We start from the raw sequence: 23,558 nt of genomic DNA on the forward strand, positions 1-23,558 counted from the left end.
CTGAGGCAGGAAAGTCCTGAAGTAGTTTATATCCATACATCCCTTTTGCACTTTCTAGCTCTTGAGCTTTGGTCATACATTGGACGAATGTCATGGGAGGAAGGTGCCCAGGCTTTAATACCGTGGCCAGTTGTACAGCTATCCTTGGAAGGATATCCCATCAACCATTAATCCTGAAACAATAATCAGTTGGACATCTATTGTTATGGTAAGTTTTTACAAAGCCTTACTTTCTTATGAATGGTTTTCTTCTGATTAAACCATTGCCCACACAAAGCTGTTCTTTCATTTTATAGAATCACAGGATAATAGGAAATTACTAGGCTATTAACCCATAGGTCATTTTAAGCCTAGCCCTTTCAACGCAATGTAATACTGTAGAGGTACTAGTCAGTACCCAAGATTGCATTTAGTGATGACTGCCTATGTCCAGGCGGTTTGTGGGTGCTATCCACAGTAAGAATTTATGGTGCCCCATCCATTCATCCGGGTTCCTCTTGAGCAGTGTCATAGAGGTGCTCTGTTTCACATGAATTGGTAGCCTGTTCCAAAAACGTGGCAGATGCTAGGAGATAAATCTGTCTCTCCGGCATGTCCTATTTAAGTCACAGGACATATTTAAATCCCTGAAATGGGTATCCCTAGACCCATTTAATTTATGGATATACAGTAAGTTCATTAGGTTTGGGTCTTGAGTTACTCTTTAGGCCAGGCATAAGTCTCCCCTAAGAAGTCTATACGATACGGAGTATAGTGACATGGATTTTAGTCGGTCCATGTAAGGCACATGCTGGAGACCCTTGATCATCTGTCTTTGTTAGAAACCTGTGAGGTTTCTCTAATTGCTGTAGGTGCTTAGTACAGTAAATACCGCATGGGGAGTTATACTCAATTATGGGCCGGATAAGTTCTCGAGTATAGAGGGGTTTATAACTTCTTTTGCTCTCGAGGTGATGACTGTACTAATCAAGTGAGCTATGTGAAAAGCTTTCCTTACAATGGTAGACACGTGGTCGTCAAAGGTAAGGTTACAATCAACTTGTAATCCTAGTTCCCTTACCACTACATGGGTACTTAGGGTATTGTTATTGATTTGATAGTGTGAAGGGACATTGTTTGTACTGAAGGGAATGATGATGCATTTCTTTGCATTCAGTTTGAGACGGTGACTAATTTGACTAATACACTAGTCATTGGTCTGTGTGAGACCATCCTGAAGTATACTGACATCATTTGGGGATTCAGTGATTGTACCTAGTTTGCAGTCGTCTGCAAACTTGGTCAGCCACACCCCTGAGAAGTATATACCAAACAGTAAGAGGCTCAACACTGACCCCTGTGGCACCCTGCTGGTAACAGGTCTGCTGTTTGATGTGGAGTCACCCACTTTGATAGTGTGTATCCGGTTTGTAAGCCAATTGGCAACCCATCTTACAATGAAGGGGTTTACATTCATTTTGCTAAGTTTATTGGTAATGCCTGAATATGGGATTCTGTCGAAAGCCTTTGCCAAGTCGAGATATGCTGTATGCACAGATTTGCCCTTATCAATAGCCTTGGTCACACTTTTAAAGAAATTCACCAGATTTAACAGGCAGGATCTGCTCTTCATGAAGCCGAATTGGGTAGGATCCAGGATTAGGAGGTCACCTTTGTCTTTATTTATGAGGTCCATAATGATATATTCCATGGCCTTACAGATGAGGCTGGTCAGGCTTATGGGTCTCTAATTCCCCCGGTCTGTTGCTAGGCCACCATTGTGGAGGGGAATAACTGTAGCTGATGTTCATCGTGCATACAGCTGCAGTCATAACAGATGGGTTATCCTGCCGTCAGGCGGGTCCTCGGTCGGCCGAATTCCAAAGTCTAGGTCCGGCGTCGGTTGTCGTCGCTTCTTCCCTGACGTCAGTGTGGCAGGGGTACAAAAGAGGCAGCCGACGCCATTTTCTCCAGTCTTTCTTGCCGCGCGGTGCCCGAAGCAGAAGCAGTTCACAAGTGCCAGTCGGCCAGCTCCTGAGATTTACGATAGTATTTCAGCCGAAGTCTTCTTGAAAGCTAAGTACCCCGTTGGGGAAACTTTTCTTGCCTCAGACCGATGTCAGACAAAGTTAATAATTGCATTTCATGTGGGAAGCAAATACCACATAAGGATTTCCACTCTTTCTGTATACCTTGCTTAGGCCCAAACCACGACGTCTCGGCCTGCCGTTTTTGTGCTAGATTCAACAAACGCACTATCAAGCGTCGGGCGGAGTTCTCCCTTCACTTTTTTGGCAAAAATATAATTATATTATGTCGTCGGATACTCCGACTCCAGTTTTGAGCAAAAAACGCAAGGATAAGGACCGACATACGAGGTCCGCACCACCTACTGAAACCACGCTAAGGCCGACTACCAGTTCTCCAGTACTCAGCGAAGCGCAGACGCAGCCCCTGAGTACCGATGACAATGCATTACCGGTGTCTTCAGTACCCGAGGTCGCAGGCTGCTCGGCCCCCATTCCTACTACAGATACCGACGCCACTCCTGGCGGGGAAACTCAGAATTTAGACAGGCCTGCCATTTCTCAAGGGGTCTTCAGGCCTTCCTCCTTCTCTATTAAAGCCTTCACTAAATCTAAAACAGCCATGAAAACCAAAAAAAAACAGGTTCCTCAGACCCCCTCTCAAGGCACCATGCCTAAAAAACAGATGCTTAAAATGGCTGAGGATTTGATTACTCTTATCAGGGGGTTCTCAACCCCCCTCTGACAAAAGGCCCAGATTAGAGGAAGACTACCCTTCCTCAGATCAAGCTTCTATTACCTCAGAACTATCTGAGGACCAGGATTATGCCTATTCTCCATTCGAAGATTCTGATGCAGAGGAGTCTATTCCCTCGGTCTCCCCCCCTGAGGACTTCTCTTTTGGGGAAACCCTGCATACATTGAGGGAACACTTTCACTGGGAAGGCCAAGATTACTCAAGATTCCAAGAAAAGGCTCAGGGAATTTCTTCTGCTCCCCCAGCATAGGCCTCTGGCTATCCCACCTGTTTTAGATATATTGGATGATGTGTACACAGAAGCCAGCCTTAATCCTGATTCTTTGCCTCCAGCTCCTGTTAAACCAGACAGGTATTACCGGGTTCCTGATTCTCACCAATTCCTATATAAAAGCCATACTGCTGACCCAGAAACTATTTCACAGGGTACCAAGGGAATTAAGGCCTCTACTGCTAAAAACCCATTACCTTCAGAGAGAGATTCCAGAGCTTTAGAAAGGTGGGGGAAAAAGGTGTACACCTCGGCCACTTTAACCATGAGGGCATTAAACTGTCAGTTCCATATGTTAAAGCATCAACAGTTTTTGATATCTCAGCTGAAAAGCAAGATGACACAACCAGAACAACCAGATTTAAAAGAGTTGCAGGATTTGTTGCATGGTGCAGAGCAAGTGGGTAAACATACCTTGCAGTGTGGTTTTGTTGCTTTAGAGGCCTCATGTAGAGCTGCTGTTACGGGGTCTGTTATACGTAGGCATGCTTGGCTCAAAGAGCAATCCTTACCAGATCATGTCAAAGCTAAATTATTAGATGCACCTCTTCAAAAAGATGTATTGTTTGGTGTTAAAGCTGAGGAGGTACTAAAGAAAATGGAGGAAAAAGTGAAATCAATGCAAACAGTGAAAGATTTCCTGCAGGTACAGCCTCCACGTTTCAGCAGAAACTGGCCTTCAAAAAATTGGTCATTTCCAGCCACGGACAGACCTCAAAGGGGCAGATACAGGCGTCCAAGGGTTAGAGGGCAACCCCAAGGATCTTTTAGAGCCAGACAGTGGCAAGCACCAACCCCAAGAGGTGGAGAAGACAGATCACAGTCTTTTAGAAAACAGACACAATGACTTCCCCCTACACCTGCCAAGCAAAGCTTTAATGGCAACACCTTTGGGCGGAAAACTGACATTATTCTCAAAAAATTGGCATATTGTTACAAGAGACAAATGGATTCTGGACATTATAGACAGAGGCTACAAGTTCCACTTTCACACCCTTCTAAAAATGAGAGGCATGCCAAACCTGCCACAAAATCAAAGGGCAGAGGCACAAAAACAAAATTCAGCTCTCATGGACATGAAAGCAATTCAAGAGGTACCTGCAAAAGAACAAGGTCAAGGGTTTTATTCCAGACTATTTCTGGTACCAAGGAAAGACAAAGATTGGAGACCTATCTTAGACCTATCCATCCTAAATACATACCTACAGGTGCCAAAATTCAAGATGCTCACATTACAGCAGCTTCTTCCCATGCTGGGCAAGGAGTCTTGGCTGGTAACATTGGACCTCAAGGAGGCATACCTGCATGTACCTATCAGACAAGATTGCAGAAGATACCTCAGATTTCTTGCAGGTTCAACCCATTACCAATTCTCTGCATTGCCCTTTGGCTTATCTACTGTGCCCACAGTGTTTACAAAATGCCTGGCATCAGTAATCGCCTTCTGCAGACTACAAGATATACAAATCTACCCATATCTGGACGACTGCCTGATCCAAGCGGACAGCAAGGACATACTACTGCAGCACCTGGCATTTGTAATAAAACTATTGAACTTCCTGGGATACACAGTCAACAAAAAGAAATCAAAACTAATACCCACTCAACAAATAATTTTCCTGGGTGCCAGCTTGGATACAACCACCCAGATGGCCTACCTCACGCCAGACAAGCAAGGGCAACTGTCTCAATACTTCAGAAAAATGGCAACTTACACCAGGCTAACTGCAAGGAAAATCCTGCAGGCTCTGGGATTCATGGCATCTTGCATCCTACTAATCCCATGTGCAAAGCTGCAAATGAAACTTCAATGGTACCTAAAAAACTTGTCTCAACACAGCCACAGCTTGGAAGCAATTATACCACTCATTCCATGCCTTCAAAAGGAATTTATGTGGTGGGCTCAAGCTTGCCAAAGAAACACAGGTCTTCCTTTCTGTGTACCTCAAGCAACTCAAATCATCACAACAGATGCCTCAGACTATGTCTGGGGAGCACACATGACAGATCAGTGCATTCAGGGAAAATGGACCCGAAAAGAGAAGCACCTTCACATCAACCAAAAGGAAATGCTAGCCGTACAAAAGGCTATTATGACCTTCAAAGTCCTACTGCATCCAGGCCAGCTATTGATAAGGACAGACAACACCACAGTGATGTGGTACATAAACAAACAGGGAGGAACTCATTCATACCCCCTGTGCAGGCAAGCCATGACCCTATGGAACACAGCACTGGAATTGCAAATTCAACTACAGGCGCAATTCCTGCCAGGGAAGGAAAACACACTGGCAGACAACCTAAGCAGAAATATGACAGATCCACACGAATGGAAGTTGCATCCTCAAGTTTTCACAAAGATAACTCAGGCATGGGGACAGCCAGACATAGATCTCTTTGCTACCCACAGAAATTGCCAGTTGAAAAAATTTTGTTCAAGGACCTATCATCCACAGGCCTGGAAAGTGGACGCACTTTCCTTCAATTGGGCAACATTGTCAGTCTATGCCTTCCCGCCTCTTCCTCTGCTGCCCAAAGTTCTATTAAAAGCCAGAGCAGAGAGGCCAAAAATGATTCTCATTGCTCCAGACTGGCCAAGACAACACTGGTATCCTCTCCTGCAGAGCCTGACACATTCCCCACCATGGATCCTGCCTCTAGTCCCTCTTCTGTTGTCCCAGCACAACTACAAAACTCTTCACAGCCATCTCAAAACTCTAAATCTAGCTGCATGGAGAATTCCTTGATTTCCCAACAGTTTCTCCTCTCCAAGGAGGTGCAGGATGTCATCTTGGAGGCCAGAAGACCTTCTACTAGAAAGGCCTACTCCGCCAAATGGAAACAGATTTTGTGCCTGGAATCAAGAAAAGGGACAGAATCCTTGGGTAATAAACATACCTCAAATTTTACAGTACCTAGCCGAGATGTTAAACAATGGACTTTCCTTCTCCTCCATCAAGATCCACGCGTCAGCCATTTCTGCACAATACAACACAGACCCTCCTTTATTCTCTCATCCTCTCTTAAGGCAGTTCCGCAGAGGGGCAAAGAATATAAAACCCCCAAGGAAACCAGCAGTCCCTGCTTGGGACCTCAACTTCGTATTGGAAAAGCTGACCCTTCCTCCCTTCGAGCCAGCTTCCTCATCAGAGTTACAGTACTTGTCATGGAAAACAGCCTTTCTTCTGGCTATCACCTCAGCTCGCAGGGTTTCAGAGCTACAGGCCCTCATGGCTGTGCAACCATTCATCATTTTCCATCAGGACAGAGTTTCCTTATGGACCAACTCTACCTTTATGCCAAAGGTAGTATCCAGTGTAGCTTTGAATCAGACTATCCACTTACCTACCTTTTATCCTAATCCACAAAACAAAGGGGAAAGACTACTACATTCCTTGGACATTCACAGACAACTTCGTTACTACTTGGACAGGACAAAGCCATTCAGGAAATCTGAGCAACTCTTTGTGTCCTATGCTGCAGGTGCTCAAGGAAAGGCTATTTCCAAACAGACAATTTCAAAATGGATAGCCCACTGCATACGCTTTTGTTACTCATTTCATGGAAAAACTGTGCCTGCATGCATCAGATCCCACTCCACCAGAGCCACAGCTACCTCTGCAGCCTTCCTTAGGGGGGGTCCCTACCAAGGACATTTTGGAAGCAGCCACCTGGAGTTCAGTGCACACTTTCTCCAAGCACTATCACCTCCCACTATACTCAAAATCTAGAGCAGGCTTTGCCACAGCAGTCCTGCAGGGCATCCTAGCCCCTCCTAGTTCCACTTAGTGCCTACCACCCTTACTTAGCTTTGGGATTCTACCCATCTGTTATGACTGCAGCTGTATGCATGATGAACATAGTACAGTTTTGTACCTACCATAAATGTAGATGTTCGAGTGCTCATACAGCTGCAGTCCAGGTTGCCCTCCCTCCATCCCCTCTTAGGACAGGCATTATGACAAACACTTTTCATACAACCTTTTTGGGGTATGCTTTTACGGTGTATTTGCTTGCAACTACTGTTTTTGATTTTTCAACATTGCATCTTTGCATAACATTATGTTTGCCTTCCTTCTGGGGGCACCTGACATCTGGGGCAAGAAAAACTGAAGAAAATGGCGTCGGCTGCCTCTTTTGTACCCCTGCCGCACTGACGTCAGGGAAGAACGACGACAGCCGACGCCGGGCCTAGACTTTGGAATTCGTCCGACCGAGGACCCGCCTGACGGCAGGATAACCCATCTGTTATGACTGCAGCTGTATGAGCACTCAAACATCTACATTTATGGTAGGTACAAAACTGTACTTTCTGCATTCCCTCAGGAACAAAGCCTGTGGTTAGGCTATGACTGAAAAGGGTACTTAGTGGTGATGCTAGTTCATGTTTTAGCCTGTTTAGAAGACAGCCTGGGATGTTATCTGGTCCCATAGAGGCTGTGTTCTTTGCCTTGGACAGGGCTTTGAGGACCCGCTCTTTAGATATGTAAGGTGGGGGGGGGGGTTGGGAGAGGGTTTCTTGTAAGTTAGGAGGGGATAAGCAAGTAAAATTTTCACCAAACCTATCCGCTAGCAGGTTCGCTATCTCTGTGGGGTCAGTGTATGTGGTACCATTGGCCACCAGTTCTTCACTTGCTTGGGTCCTGCCTTTTAGGTTATGTAAATAGCTGTAAAAAGGCTTTATGGTTATCCTTGGCAGTACTTGCTAGGTTTCTCTCAAAGGAGCTCTTGGAGGATTTTCAAATCTAGGTGCTTAGGACTTTCAAATCTAGGTGCTTAGGATTTCCCACTCTCTTCCCCCCTTGGCTGACCTGGTGTGACTTAGTTTGAACTCTACATTTACCTACAAAACAGATTCTACAGGACTGCAGTTGGTCACCATAACAAAATCAGTTTCTCTCAGCATTTAAGCAGATTGAACTCTACATTTATCTACAAAATGGAGTCTACAGGACTGCAGTTGGTCACCATAACAAAATCAGTTTCTCTCAGCATTTAAGCAGATTGAACTCTACATTTACCTACAAAACTGAGTCTACAGGACTGCAATTGGTCACCATAACAAAATCAGTTTCTCTCAGCATTTAAGCAGAGTAGGTTGCACACAAAAAGCATTTGTTAAGCTTTCACTTACAGTGCTTTGTAATTAAGCAGGTCACCATTTTGATCAGCCATAGAGCTCTCTTTTCTACGTGAGTGTTTGCCTCCTTCCCCTGTAACTTAACTGACTCTTACATTAAGAAACCTTGTAAACTGCAGTAGCCTGACATTTGAACAAGTAACCCTTGTAAAAATTCCCAAAATTGTATACTGTTGGTCTGTCTTTCCTGCTAAACAAAAAGTGAAATTACAGTGCTGAGTGCAAGTAACATTAAAATTAAAGTTGTTGTTGTTGTTGTTGTGTCTTTCCGCTTTTCCCGGTTAGGGGTCGCCACAGCGGAACTCCAGTCCACTAATGATTGGCAGTAGATTTTTACGTGCCGAGTTGCCGGCCCTGACGCACAACTTTCAACGAAGGTACGCCCATTCATGCATGTCTCCACACAGAAGACGCTCTAGCTGAGAATCGAACAGGACAACGTCTTACTGTGAGGCGACAACGCTACTGCAGCACCACCACCGCAGTTATACTTAAAGTGCTGAGTGCAAATAACATTAAAGTGCTGAGTGCAGATTTTAGGCCCTTACATTCAACTTACGTCTGGTGTGGTGTCTTGAGTCAATCAGGGTATTCCCTGTAACCACTCCTACTGCCTTCTATTTTCCCCCACTCCCCCCTCTTTCCTCAAACAAGTTAAATTGCTACAATTCAGTACAGGCATCATTTTCAAATCTAGGTGCTTAGAATTTTCCTCTCTCTTCCCCCCTTGGCTGATCTGGTGTGACTTAGTGTAAGTTTCTTCATTGTATGGATCTTTTACTGTTTTTTGTGTAAATGAATGACCTGCTGCTAAATTCTGATTCTGCAAAGACTGCTCTATTTTTTTGCAGAGGCTCTATAAGTAGGTAGTGACTTTACTGAATTTCTGTGGTAATATTTGTGTTTAAACTGAACCTGTACCTAGAGAAAGTGTATAATCAGAGCTCCTACTTGCTGCATGTGTTTTCAATGTTTAAATTGCACACACACATTGAAGAAGTGCTTTTATGACCTGAATAACTTGGGCTAGCTATACCTGAAGTGCTTTTACTGGCAATTTTCCAGTTGTACAATTGTGAACAATTGATTTAGTTTTTCTGGTATATCTTTAAAATCTGGCAAGTGTTTATTTACTGCATTGCTCTCTTGCTTAAGTTTCTTAGCTATAAATCTTAGTTCATTTTGAAGTGTGCTACTTTACCCCCCCATCCTCAAACCTTTCTGAATGTATTATTATAAAACAACTGCCTGTTGTTGCATTCATGCTTACCCTAGAATCTCTGCTGTTCTCTTTTCCTAGTTGAACTCTACATTTACCTACAAAACGGAGTCTACAGGACTGCAATTGGTCACCATAACAAAATCAGTTTCTCTCAGCATTTAAGCAGAGTAGGTTGCACACAAAAACATTTTGTTAAGCTTTCACTTACAGTGCTGTGTAATTAAGCAGGTCACCATTTTGGTCAGTCATAGGGCTCTTTTTTCTACTTGAGTGTTTGCCTCCTTCCCCTGTAACTTAAGTAAACTGACTCTTACATTAAGAGCTATAATACTTACCTTATAGCTTTAGGACACCTTAGGAAACCTTGTAAACTGCAATAGCCTGACATTTGAACAAGTAACCCTTGTAAAAATTCACAAAATTGTATACTGTTGGTCTGTCTTTCCTGCTAAACATAAGTGAAATTACAGTGCTGCGTGAAAGTAACATTAAAATTAATAGGACACCTTAGGAAACATTGTAAACTGCAATAGCCTCGCTACGCTCGGGCTCTCTTCACTCCCGTCCCTTCTTCCTGCCCCCAACTCCCTCCCGCCCCCAGTACCTCTAAATTTAAAGTACTATAACCACTCCCCCACTTTCTAGATCCTATCTGCTTTCATCTGGGATAATTCCTCCCACCCCCATTCTTCTAACTACATTTTAATAGCACCTATTAGCTTTCATCTGGCATTCTCCCATCTCCCTTCCAGTACCTTTACCTCACCACTCTATCTTCTGGTGTTGCATCACCAGGTAAAAAGTTCCTTAACTCACTGGCTGAATCACAAATAATAATATACTCCTCTTTACTACCCCTCTTGTTCGCACCATACCTCCTTACCTTGTATGAAAACCAGTTTCTCACGGGATTTCAGGTCCCGAAAGGCCATACTATCACCCCAGCTGTAAATCCTCCCACCTTCAACCATACTTACAGTGCCAGGTCCTATCCAACATCTTGTTCAGTCTATCAAAATCTCAACCCCAGGCACATTAGCTCTACATCCAAACACTACCACAAACTAATAAACAAATTACTGAAGTTCATCACCAAGTATAGACTTAACCTAATACTTGGTGGTGATATTCACCCCATCCCTGGCCCACCCACTTCAGATACACACACCCCCTCTACTTGCAATCTAATCTACAAACCTACAATTAATAGGCCAACTAACTCTCTCCTAGCCTGTCATCTCAATAATAGAAGCATTAATAACAAGGTACATGAATTGCATGCACTTCTGGATGTCCACTCCCCTGAAATTCTCTGTTTATCTGAAACCTGGTTAAAACCTAACACTACAGACAATGAAGTGTTACCACCTGGGTACAACATACACAGGCTGGATCGTGCTTCCAGGAAGGGGGGTGAGGTAGCTGTACTCTATAAATCTGAATTGAATGTCACCATAGATGTAATACAACCACCTCAGATTAATAACTCAGAGATTCTTGCCACCTAATTGCAACTTAATAAAAATAAATGCATTAATATCATCTGTATGTACATTCCCCCAGGTAACAATATATTTACACTTGAAGATATCCTGCACTGGCTATCATGTCACTACCCCCAAGAAACCCTACTACTTGGAGACTTTAACATAGACTGGGGCACCTGTTCCTCAGAATCCCCAACCACCCATATTAACCTGCATGCATTTACACAAATCATATCCACCCTACCAGGATAGGTAAACCCAACCAGAAAGAAAGCATACTTGACTGGGTACTCATAAATAATCACCCCAACTGTACACCTCTGGTACCCTTCCTGATGGCCTAAGCGATCACCTTCTCACATATGTAATTAAGCACAAAGTCATTAATTCCCAACAATCCTTACTCAGAAAGGTTAGAAACAATAAAAACTTTGACCCAGCCAAATTCCAACAAGAACTAAACTCATGTAATTGGTCTGTTCTAAAACACCTTCCCTTAGAGGAAGCAGTAGCATACTTTAACAACAAATTCCTTGAGATCCTTGATTTGCATGCACCTGTTCATTCAAAGAGAACAAAGGCAAAAACTGCGCCATAGTTTTCTAAAGAGTCTAAACTCAAAATTACCCTTGGAAACAAAGCATGGGCTTTATGGCGTTCTTCTAAAGACTCCCAAGATCACATTAAATACAGGCAATCCAGGAACGAAATTAAAAAATCCATTTTACAAGACAAAAAACAATACTACTGTAATTTACAGACAGTGAATCAAAATAACCCTCAGAAGTTTTGGGCAGGTTTAAATAATCTACTACATCCTGGACAAACTTCAACCCCAATCCCTGCTGCTACTATTGATAAAACCCCTGAAATGTTTCTGACAGTTTTAACCGATTCCTTACTGAGACAATTCAAGCCCTAGCTAGCCAACTACCTCCTAGCTCCCCTGGTCCTGAAAGCACCACCACTAGAAACGTACTCGTGTTCAGCTTCCAACCAGTCACCACTTCACTTATCCATACCTTGATCAAAAAATTAAAACCCACTACACTTTCTGCTAATCAACTTCCTGCCGCGTACCTACAAAAATCAACTGATGCTATTGCTTACCCCATCTCAATACTAATCAGTCGAACCATAGTAGAAGCTAAAATTCCCACCATCTGGAAAATATCCTATGTAATCCCACTTCACAAAGGAGGCAGCTCTACTGAATTCTCCAATTATAGGCCAATAGCTATACTCTCTCCACTTGCAAAGATTATGGAAAAATGTATTCATAGATAACTCATGCACCACCTAATCCAGAATCACCGTATGGCAGACACTCAGCATGGCTTCCGTCCTCATCACAGCACTACTTCAGCCCTCCTAGCCTTTACCAACACCATAAACCATAATCGCAGCAATAATTATATATCCTCAGCCCTCTTCTTGGATCTTTCCAAGGTATTCGATATGGTCGATCACCAACTTTTAATCCACACCCTGCAAACATTCTGTCTAGATACTAGAGCCCTTCAGTGGTTTCAGTCCTACCTGAATGGTCGACAGCAAGCTGTCCCCTGGCAGAACAAACTCTCTGTCTTCTACCTAACACCCTTGGAATACCACAAGGCTCTATACTAGGGCCCTTGCTGTTCTCCATCTTCATTAACAACCTTTATACTGTCATCCCAAAAGTCAGCTGTATCCAATATGCTGATGACTCTACTCTGATTTGCTCGGCCACATCTCCAATAGAGTTATGGCCAGCTACCCAGACCACCTTTAATACAATAGAAAACTGGCTTTCTGAACGTCGTCTGATCCTAAATCCCAAAAAAACTAAAATGCTGTTATTTTCACTAACACGTAGGTCTACCGCTTTCACCTTTACCATAAATTCAAATGATGGCACAATAATCTCCCCTGACCCCTCTACAAAACTATTAGGTGTCATCATAGATAATAATCTAAAATTCGACCTACATGTTAACCAAACTATCAAAACCATCAATAAAAAACTAGGGTCACTTTACAGAATAAAAGCATTCCTAACCCCTCCAGCTAAAACTGACATAGCTTGCTCTCACCTTCTTTCAACCCTTCTGTATGCATCCCCTCTACACTCGAATTTAAACAAGACTGTCCTTAACAAACTCTCAATTTGCTACAACCACATTGCCAGGTTTGCCACTGGGCTGCCTTTTAGGACACATCATTGCATCAATCTAAATCAGCTTGGGTGGCTTGAACTACCCAGCCTAATCCAGTATAACCAACTGATTATGGCCTATAAAATCCTTTACAATCCAGACAATACTCCTGCACTTAAAAATGTTATCACCCCCTATAACAATCCTAGACCGCTTCGATCCTCTAACAAACTACTAATTCAGACTAGCAAAATTAATAACACAGCTGGTGACTCTCTCTTTGTAAACTCTGTAAGTAGACCCTTGACCTCTGTTCCAGCTGATATTACCTTACTTTCTACCTTAGGTCAATTTAAAACTAGACACAAACAACATTTGACACTTAACTGGCTATGTCAGTGTATCAAGCCTGGCTAACTCTCTCTAGAATGTGTAAAAATCTGTTAACCAGTTTACTATGTAATTTAATTTAATCCTGATTTATGCTCGGGATTAACTCTAACCTGTGGAACTTGTTTAACTTGCTTACTTATGTAATCACTGTAAATAGTCTGTTTGTAATATGTAATGCTGGTATTATGGAATGCTGTATCTGCTTACCCTTGGAGCTTTTCTCCCCGGGCCTCCGCTGAAAATGGACATGCATCCAGTCGAACTATCCCGGTCAACAAATGTAAAATAAAATAAAAATAAGTAAACAAAATTTGACAAGTTGTATTATTTGCTGTTAAGGCTGAGGAGAGTGCTTTTCCATTGTTGGGTCCTTGTCTTTGTTTTCTTGGACAGCAACTTTTTGCTTTTATTGTAGGGTTTGTTGATGCTGGAAGTCCAGCATGGCAGCTTGATTTTACTTGGAGCTGTGGCTTTGATTCTGTCTGGTACAGCCGAGTTTATACACCTATGCAAGTGATTGTGCAGGGCTTTAGTGTAAGCTTCAGCATAGTTACCACTTTCAGCTTGGGGTGGGGCTTGGAATGCAATTATACCTTCACCTAGGAGGGTATAGTTTGCCTTGTTGAAGTTTTTTAGTCTGATTTCACCCTTTGTGAGTTCTGGTATTAGTTTCAGTTCGAAGGTGACTGGTTTGTGGTCAGTTTTAACTAATGAGGGTCCAGCAGTTGCAGCAGTGCACCTGTTTGACATGTTGGTGAGGACTAGATCTAGAATGTTTGTTCCCCTTGTCGGGGTATGGACAGTTTGCTCCATGGCATTTGAATTCACAGAGTCAAGGAACTTTTGATGGATTCTGCCCGACTAAACCATTTAACTAGATAGCTGTACATTGGTATTGTTCTGAGATTACTACATAAACTCCAAGCAGTAACATGTATTGTAGGCTGAGGGCTACTTTGGTATGTCTTAAGTCTATTAGTAATATTAAGACATTGACTGCATTTTTTTTTCATTTTACCAAACTGGTTACATTGGAAACATTAAAGATTGCAGTCTCTTTTCAAAAAGGTGACCTTATACCTTGAAGATAACAATCAGTGTGAATTGCTTTTGAAGCATAGACTTTTTAAAGCTACACGATCATATGTCATTAATCTAAAGGTAGTATTGCTAATATTAAATGCGGATGTCAACTAGATTTGAGTGAATCCGTGTTCAGTCTACATGGACAAATATATGGGAATTGTGAGAATTGCTACTAAATTCATTTTCTTCACTTTGGTTTTCTTTCTAGGCCATCTGGTGGGGGAAAGTATTGCCTTGGTGAAAGAAAACGCTATCGGTCATGCAACATTGATGTAAGTAAAACTGCTTAATCAGCTACCATTGTTTAACTAGGCTTGAACAGCAACTTTGCTTGCATTCAGTAGACTGTTTACACCAGGACAACAAAGGAATTCTTAAAAGATTTGACAAAATCCAAGATGGAAGCATTTAATTTTAATGAAGAAGTTCAAGGAACTGATGCAGACAAGCATAGATTTAAACACGTTATGTTTGCTACTGTATATCTAGGTAACTAAAAGTTGTTTTTAGCTTTGGCAAGTTAATGTGATTGACTCTCCTTAAGAGCAAGTTAAGTCTGAATCTGATGTTGTCCTTTTCATTCTTCCTCACTGATGGGTCACAAAGCAAACTCGCGGATCTGACTCGGCCACATTTTTCAGACCTGGATCCTGGTCTTGAGCTCCTCCCTCTACCCATAACAACAGGAACCCGCTCTTACCCCTTATGCAGAGACAACATGAGGTTCTGGGAATGGGCGATATCTTCAGACCGCTTCCTAGTTGCAACACATATACTGAGGAAGTCCAACATTCTTGCAGCAAACTCAGCAGGTTCATCTTGACCCTCATGAGTGGTCCCTCAGTCAATCATTGGTGAATCTGATTCTGATTTTCAGTCATTGGGGGCCAACCTTGCTGCGTCCTCTTTACTTCCCCCCAAAACAGCAAGTGCAGCAGATACTTAGTTGTGATCCCCCCTCTGGGGGAGTCACAGAGGGATGCTCTTGTTCACGATTGGCCTCCTTTATGCTTATCCTCCACTTCCTTTGATCCCAAAATTCCTGTAGAAAGCCAGCAGGCTGAAGAGCTTAGTCATCCTAATTGCCCCCTTTTGGCCTCGTCAGGTTTGGTTCCCCTTTCTCTGGTCTCACTTGAAATGTCCTCCTTGGATTCTGGATCCCAGATAGGACCTCCTGTCTCACCTGTCAGAGAATCAGTACCCCAGTCTCTGCACCCTCAAGCTAACCACATGGTTTCTCCACTTCCAGTAATTGTATGAAGGTCCAGGCTTACTTCCCCTGTTCATGGTAATAGTTTTAGCATCCCAAAAAACGTCTACTAAGAAGGTCTACAGAAGTAAATGCAAAATATTTACTATATGGGGTTGTCAAAGAGAATATTGATCCCTTTTCAGCCCCAGTTTCAGTTGTCCTTCTTTTTCTTACTTCTCTTTTAAAGAAAGGGGCTAGTTTTTCCACTTTAAAATTTCATTTGGCAGCTATTTCCAACTTTCACACTGGAAATAATTTTTGTTCCCTTTTCACTTCCAGACTATGTAAGGCATTCATGAAAGGGATTTTTTTGCTTAGATCTCCTATAAAGGATCCTTCTCTTCCTTGGGATCTTACAGTTGTACTTCAAGGCCTGACTCAAAAACCTTTTGAACCGGCAAACCCTTGTGATATGAAATTCCTGTCTTGGAAAACTATCTTTTTAGTAGCTATTACATCGGCCGAGAGAATGTCTGAACTTCAGGCCTTATCATCCAAACCGACTTACATTATTTTTCATAAGGCTAGGGTTTCCGTTCATACTTAACCCATCCTTTATGCCTAAAGTAGCTACAGAGAATAATATTAATCAGTCTATACAATTGCCTGTCTTCTTCCCAGATTTTTCTAGCAAGGGCGAATATGTCTCACATCTTCTTGACGTGCATAGACAACTACGTTTCTTATCTTCATAGAACAAAACAGTACAGAAAGTCTGATCAACTACTTGTATCTTTTTTGCCTAACCGTTTAGGTCAAGCAGTCTCCAAAGTTACCATGGCCAAATGGATTACTGACTGTATTTCATATAATGGTCTGTAATTGCCTCACCCTCCTAGGAGCAATTCTACTAGATCTGTGGCTGCATCATCTGCTTTCACCTCCAGAACGTTGATTGATGAAATTTGTGCAGCGGACACTTGGTCAAAGACTCGTATCTTTATGGTGCTTTATAAATTGGACATTGTCTCCAGCAGTAGAGCTTCCTTTGGTTCAACAATGTTCTAGCATAGGGTCTATATCACCATATCGAATGGTGATAAGTTCAAATACCCTTTGTTCAAGGAAGTTACGGAACATTGTTTTTTTTCCCAGAGAAAAAAATTGGTGGGCTGTCTTCAAGGCTTTGCTATTTCCTCCACTGTAGTGCAATCTCAGAGTTGGTATATGAAAGCCCCCCACTTCAGTTTATTTTAAACTTTAAACTTTGAATATAATGTAAATCATTGTCATGTTATCGCTTTCATGACTAAGTTCAAAACTATGATTTTATGTTTTGACAGCAGAGTTTGTTTGTTTTTTTCAGTCATTCTTGTTATTTGCTGAAATCTGTCCAGAACAGCAGTTCAAATAGATGTTGCAGCACCATACTTAAAGGCTTTTAAATAAACACAAAATTAGTTTATTGCATGAGTTTTATATGTGGAAGTGACATAGCATTCTTACCTGTTCTGTTACTGAAACCAGGAATTTATTCCTAACACTTTTATTATAATGTAATTTTAAACACTAACATATGCAAATGATATGTGGTAGAATTTTTCTTCCACTATTACACATAAAGGTGCAGATATTGAAGACAAATCTATGTATGTTACTGCTGTAAGATATGCCATTGACAGAAGACTTTCTACTGATACTTTGTTTTTGGTTCCAGCTCTTTAACCAGTTTCTGACTTTACACTTATAAGGTCAGATAGTATTCATTTTGTCTTTAGTTTATATGATATATAAAAAATCGAAGTGTGTAATGCATTAAAGCTTATGATTTAATTTTCATTTGGAACTGACTGATTCTTGACATTAAGATCACTGCTGCAGTAGCCGTAGCTATAGGGGTTATGTCCTACTAAGGATATAACAGACATGTAGCTTCCAAAACCTCAGGGCGCCCTCCATGTGCCCAAACTATTAGCTCAAGTTGAACTGACTAAAAAGACAAGTTTGTTACCTAAGCCTTTCTAAGGAGAGTTTGAAGGATTTATGGTCAGCTAATGCTTTCTGCTGCTGATCAGGTAGGATCCCTTACACATCTATTTTTTCTGACAGAATCTGAACTTTTTCTGGGAAAATATTAATTGTAAGCTAGGAAAAGTGTATTTATTGCCTGTCACATCACTGACATTTAGTAACTTTTAAACATGAACATTACTTTTTACTTTTGTGGAAAAAAAGTTGTTTAAAATATTTTTAAACTACTTTTTTCTCTGGTAAAAGTTGTGCTGCTTTACTTTGTAAGACTAGAGTAAGTGTTTAAAGGGCTTTTTACTGTGTTTGTTGTTGGAAAAACCTACTTGTTTACCACTTTCCTGTTTTGCCATCTACTGCTCTTATGAATAGTGTGAGAGCTGCAAGACGAAAGCTCAACGACAAGTAGAAACAGTTCAAAGCATAAAAATCAAAATTCGGAGCTTACAAACACCAGCATAAATTATTTATTCAAACTATAACAAGCAAAGCTTTCAAGTAAAACATCATCTCTCATTGCATACATCACAGTTTTTTTATTTATTTATTTGCAGTTTGTTAACCGGGAAAGTCCATTGGGGCCAGTATGAGCCCTTTTTCCATGGAGGCCCGGGGAGAAAATCTCCATGTACATACATACAGAAACAATACAAGTAACAATTGCATCAAAATTAATACAGTGTAATGCAGAAATAAGTCAGCAGGAGTTATTACAAACAGTTTCACAATACCATCAACGAATCACATTAAAATGAATGCAGGATATTACAGAAATAAAAGTCAGCAGAAGTTATTACAAACACAAAAAAATAACAAAACTGCATAGTATGCCAAAGTTATAGGTTTATGGTGTATTAAGCATTAAGATTTCTGGGAGTTAGACAACCTGTAATATTTAAAGTGAAAAAAGAAAATAAAAAGAGAGAGAGTAGGAAGTTATAGGAGTCAGGAGAAGTCTTAAATACATCAATCCAAGTCACATGATAAAAGACATTCCTATTTTAAAGATATACACTCTCTTTATAAACACTAATGAAAACATTTAAAATACTAATAGTGGAACATAAAATAAAGAAAAATATACAGAAATATAAATATATTGTGCAGCCAGGTACATATCTATAAATTCATCTGCTGAATTCAATCCAGGTTCTTTATCAGCATTCAGACAAATAATCCAATGTAATTCTGCAACTTCTGTTTCTAAACCAACATCCCCCTCCCTCGAATCAGACCTAGCTTTTTGTGTAACCCTAAATTTAAAAGTATGTTGCATTCCCGAATCTGCTGTCTGCTTAAACCATGGATTAGTCAGCACTTTCTGCCTAATGTCAGATAAATGCTCCGAAATTTTATCTTTTAGTCTCCTATGACTTTTATCTACATAAAATCCAGGGCATACATCACAAACTGCCTGATAAACTATATTTTCTGTAATACATGCCGCAAAAGAATCACATTGGATTATTCGGTTGAGTGTGATATATGCATTGAGAATGGGTGTTTTACCTGAAAGCATTGCTTGCAATATTTTGAATAAATAATTACAGTCTACTGCTGCCAGGCTTCTCTGGGAATCAGACATCTTTTTTGACTTAAATGTGGAACAGGCTGATGGTTCTTTGGTTCTTCCTTCCTTCAGCCACAAAAATAAGAAAATTAACAAACTGCCTTTGCCACCATAGCAGGCTGTTAAAATGCCACAGCTACAGACTGGTAACTCTGCTGTGCCCATTTCTGGTTCTTCATATCATTAATCTTTTTCCTTGGTGTAGTCCTTACAGGCACTGTGGACTGGGGGTAGACATGTCTTCTGCATCTGTTGGAGTTCTCTTGGCAGTTAAAGGAGAGCCACACTTATCTTTCCTAGGAGAAGGGACAGGTAATACCCCTGTCCCTAGCCAAAATGCTATCCCTATCTGTAGTTAGTTTTTTTTTTCCTGGCAAAAGTGGATCTGCTTCTATGGAAATTCCCATCAAAAAGAAGCAAAAACTGTATACATATTTCTTCTGTTATCTCATTCATTTTGGACAAGAGTGATTTACTGGGCTTAGCTTAAGGTTTAGTTCAGGCTCTTGGCCCTTCCAGTTTAGCTGCTTAAAGTATAAGAAAAAATGGATTCTTCATTTTCTTAAGAGGTTTTTACATACCGTCAGAGTAAAATTGTTTAGCAGACATGTTAAGCAGGACTGGGACAGACCTTCATGAATTGAAATTGAATCAGGGAGTCTTCCAGGAATTGATCCAGCTGTGTGAAAACCTCAAATAGATGATTTGCCTCCATTCACAGCAATCAGTTGGTGAACTTCTGCTCCAGGACTCCATGCAAAAATACCTGGATGACAGATGTCGGATAGGTGCATTCCTGTATACTTTTCCACCCTTTCCACTAATATCCAGAGTCATTCTGAAGATTCAGAAGGACTCCCCAAAGATAATTTTGCTGACTCTCTTTTGATCCAGATGCCAGTGGTTCTCCTTTCTTTTGGAAATGGCCAGGGGCAATTACCTAAAGCTTCCAGGGGCAATTACCAAAAGCTTCCTCACAGACTAGATCTATTCACACAAGTCCAAGGGGGCTTGATATATCCAAACTCAAACAATGACAATTGACTGCCTAGATTAATCTTAGTACCTTTTAGGCATCGTTTTTTTTTTTTTTTTAAGGACATGCAGCAGGTATTAATGGATGCAAGAAAACCTACTTCTAGAAAGTCATATATTAATAAATGGAAAAGGTTTATTAGCTGTTGGCAATAAAAAAACAGCACCCATTTAGGCCTAGTGTGTTTCTCTGGATGTTCAGCATTCTTCTTGCTGCAATACCCTGTGGGTTGTACCTTGCCAAGGATACAGTAACCAGACAGCTTCCTAAGCTTTAATCCTCTTCCACAGAGTCACTCTGGCTGTCTGTAGGTCAAACACTTTTGGAGAAGGTATATATACAGCCAGACTTACTAAAAATATTCAGTGCTTTTTTGCTGCCTTGTGAAAATGCATCTCTGAGGCTCACCCGGGACAGCAGTCAGTCTTCAGCTTCTTGTCAGACAGATACGGCTCTTTTTAGAACCCTTCAGCACTATTTATATTGAAATTGTTTGCAATTTGTATGGCTTTTTATTAGTGTAGTACCTTGCAGGATGCGCAGTAGCAAGTCTCACCTAAACCCCACCCACCGTTCAACAAGTTGTGACATCTTAGTAAACTTAAGTAATATTCATACCAATGGCAGCTTGAATATTCATTATCTATTTGTAGTTTACCCTTTTCCTCAATGTAATGCAGTCCCAGAGTTGGTATATTTAATTAGCAGGGGGTGTAGGGATGCTTGCCCCTTTGCAAAAACAAAGGAGAAAAATATATCAGTATAACTGCAAATATTTTTCCTTCGTTTTTGCAGGGGTACAAGCTCCCTTGTACCCTCCACACCCCCAACAAATTAAATATACCAGATCCAAGATCACACTACATTGAGGAAAAGGGTAAACTACGAATAGACAATGAATGTTCATGCTGCATCTGCATGGCTGACAGTCATGCATGTTTCTCATATGATGGCATGCCCCTTTCAGCTGTCAGTCACTAATCCATGCCACATCTGCACAGAATGGCCTGTGAGGTACTACAGTATTACAAAGCTGTCTATATATATATATATATATATATATATATATATAGAGAGAGAGAGAGAGAGATTTCTTGTCAGAATTGCAGTTTATCACTTTAAGAAAATCATCTTTTCAAGAATGTTGGCAGATGCTCCTCGATTACTATTATTCTAGTTTAGGAATTGCTTTCTAGGCATTCAGTGAAGGTTGAAGTTGTAGGAGCTTATTTTACATTGATAGTTAAGCTAATATTTAATTGTTAATGAAAAGTCTCAGTAAACTAGGAATTCCAAGATGGCTGCACACTTGAGTAACAGCTTGTTTCTAGCTCTCCCAGTGTGAAAACAGAAACTCAGCATAGAAGGCCAGTAGGCTGTGTTTATGGTAAATTTCAGTAACTGGCTAGTAAGTGCACAGCCTGGATGCCAGGAATAAAGAAATATAAAAGATCTGGAAAAAAAATAAGCTACAAAAAATGAGGAAGAAACAATGACTGGGGCAAGTTCTGCAGCTGTTCAGCAAAATGTAATGCAGCCTTCAAACATGACTTCCAGTAGCCTACTGGATGATGTAAGACAACTGCATACAGACCTGGTTAAAATAAACAAAACACTGATAGAGCATATCAACACAAAAGGCTGGAACAAATGGAAGAAGCTTTAAACAGATATTCAGATGAGATAATACAGCTGCAAAAATCAGAGGTTGAAATGAAGAAAAGGCTGACTGAATATGAGACTGCTCAGGAAGAAATGTTTCAAAAAATAATAGTATTAGAGAACAAAGCATGTAGGGGAAACTTGAGATTTTCAGCTATACCAGAGAAGCTGGAAGGATCATGTGGCCCAGGCAGGTATGACCCTAGCCTTGAGTAGCATCCTGCCTTCGCCCAAAATGATACCACAATATAAGGATAAAATGATTGACTTCAACAATTGGCTAAGCTTATGGTGTCATTCACAGGGGATCCAGTATCTGTCTGCCTGGGATGACATGATTGACAGACCACGATGCTTTGCCAGAGATGGTCTGCACCTGTCGCCCCTGGGATTCAGGTTACTGGCTAAGGCTCTTGCCACCCCTATAGTGCCTTTTTTAGGCAAACTTCAAAGGACAAAACCACCACCGTAACAGGTACAAGCATGCAAAATCTGAAGGTAATGCTACTCAATGCTATAAGTCTAAACCTCAAAATGCACTCTCTCGAGGCATTCCTAAAAATGGAGAACATCGATATCTGTGCAGTAACTGAGACCTGGTTCAAGGCTCCAGAGAGCACCCCTGCAATACCAGGCTACAACTCTTACCACACTTTTCTGCCACCAAACCAGGACCGAAACACTAAAGGTGGAGGAGTGTCAATATTCACCAAGGATATTCACACCACCAGGCTAGTTGGCCAACACAATGTGTCTGAAATTCTCCAAGTGCAACTAACACTGGGTAAGACTGCAATCCAAATTGCAGCTTGCTACAGATCCCCCACCATACCCCAAGATTATCACTACACCTTTCTAAATATACTGGAAAATATTAAGATAGAACCAAACACCCTAATACTGGGTGATTTTAACTACCCTGCCATTAACTGGGAAAACTACTCATGTCCCAACACCTTTATGAACGGTTCTTGGAATTCATAAATTCCAATGCCTTGGATCAACTAATCCATAGTCCCACCAGGGGCTCCAATATCCTAGACGTGGTCATTACCAACATGGGAAATCAATGCTCCATACCTATGGTCACCCCCTCGTTAGTCAGGTCTGACCATAAGCTAATCACCCTTAACATCCACATCCCACCCCCACCCCCCAGTAAAGAAACCACCATATAAAACTTCTCCAAAGCCAACTTCATGCTACTCAAGTCAGAAGTGACAAACTTCATAACACCCATGCAGACGGGAACTGAAAGTTCAACTGCTGAATCCTACACTAAGGCACTGTACGAGCACATCCACTCATGCATGAATCGTGCCATCCCAAATAGAACCAAAATGCTCTCATCCAAAAAAAGGAAGCCAATCTGGTGGTCCCCTGCCATAAACAAACTTTACAACAAAAGGAAGAAACTTTTGCAGAAAAGAGGAAAATCCCAGGATGCAAAAAACTCCCTTACTAGCCTCAGTAAGAAACTGAGATGCCTCATAAAATCCTCCAAAGCTAGTTACGAAAATAAAATTGCCAAAGATTCCAAAGACAACCACAAAGCATTCTATAACTATGT

General features: G+C 41.3%; 1 protein-coding gene across 1 annotated transcript in view; it reads left to right on the forward strand.

Annotated features, from left to right (window-relative positions):
• The window catches only part of ADAMTS6 (ADAM metallopeptidase with thrombospondin type 1 motif 6), a 2,910,080-nt gene that overhangs the window by 1,211,763 nt on the left and 1,674,759 nt on the right, over window positions 1–23,558 (forward strand). The window contains exon 6 of the mRNA XM_044063364.1: window positions 14,709–14,772. Within this exon, the coding sequence (XP_043919299.1) occupies window positions 14,709–14,772 (64 nt within the window). The remainder of the gene's footprint in view (window positions 1–14,708; window positions 14,773–23,558) is intronic.

The sequence above is a fragment of the Protopterus annectens genome, chromosome 2.part1 (genome assembly GCF_019279795.1).
Source record: "Protopterus annectens isolate FY-2018-M chromosome 2.part1, PAN1.0, whole genome shotgun sequence".
NCBI classification, from domain to species: domain Eukaryota; kingdom Metazoa; phylum Chordata; order Ceratodontiformes; family Protopteridae; genus Protopterus; species Protopterus annectens.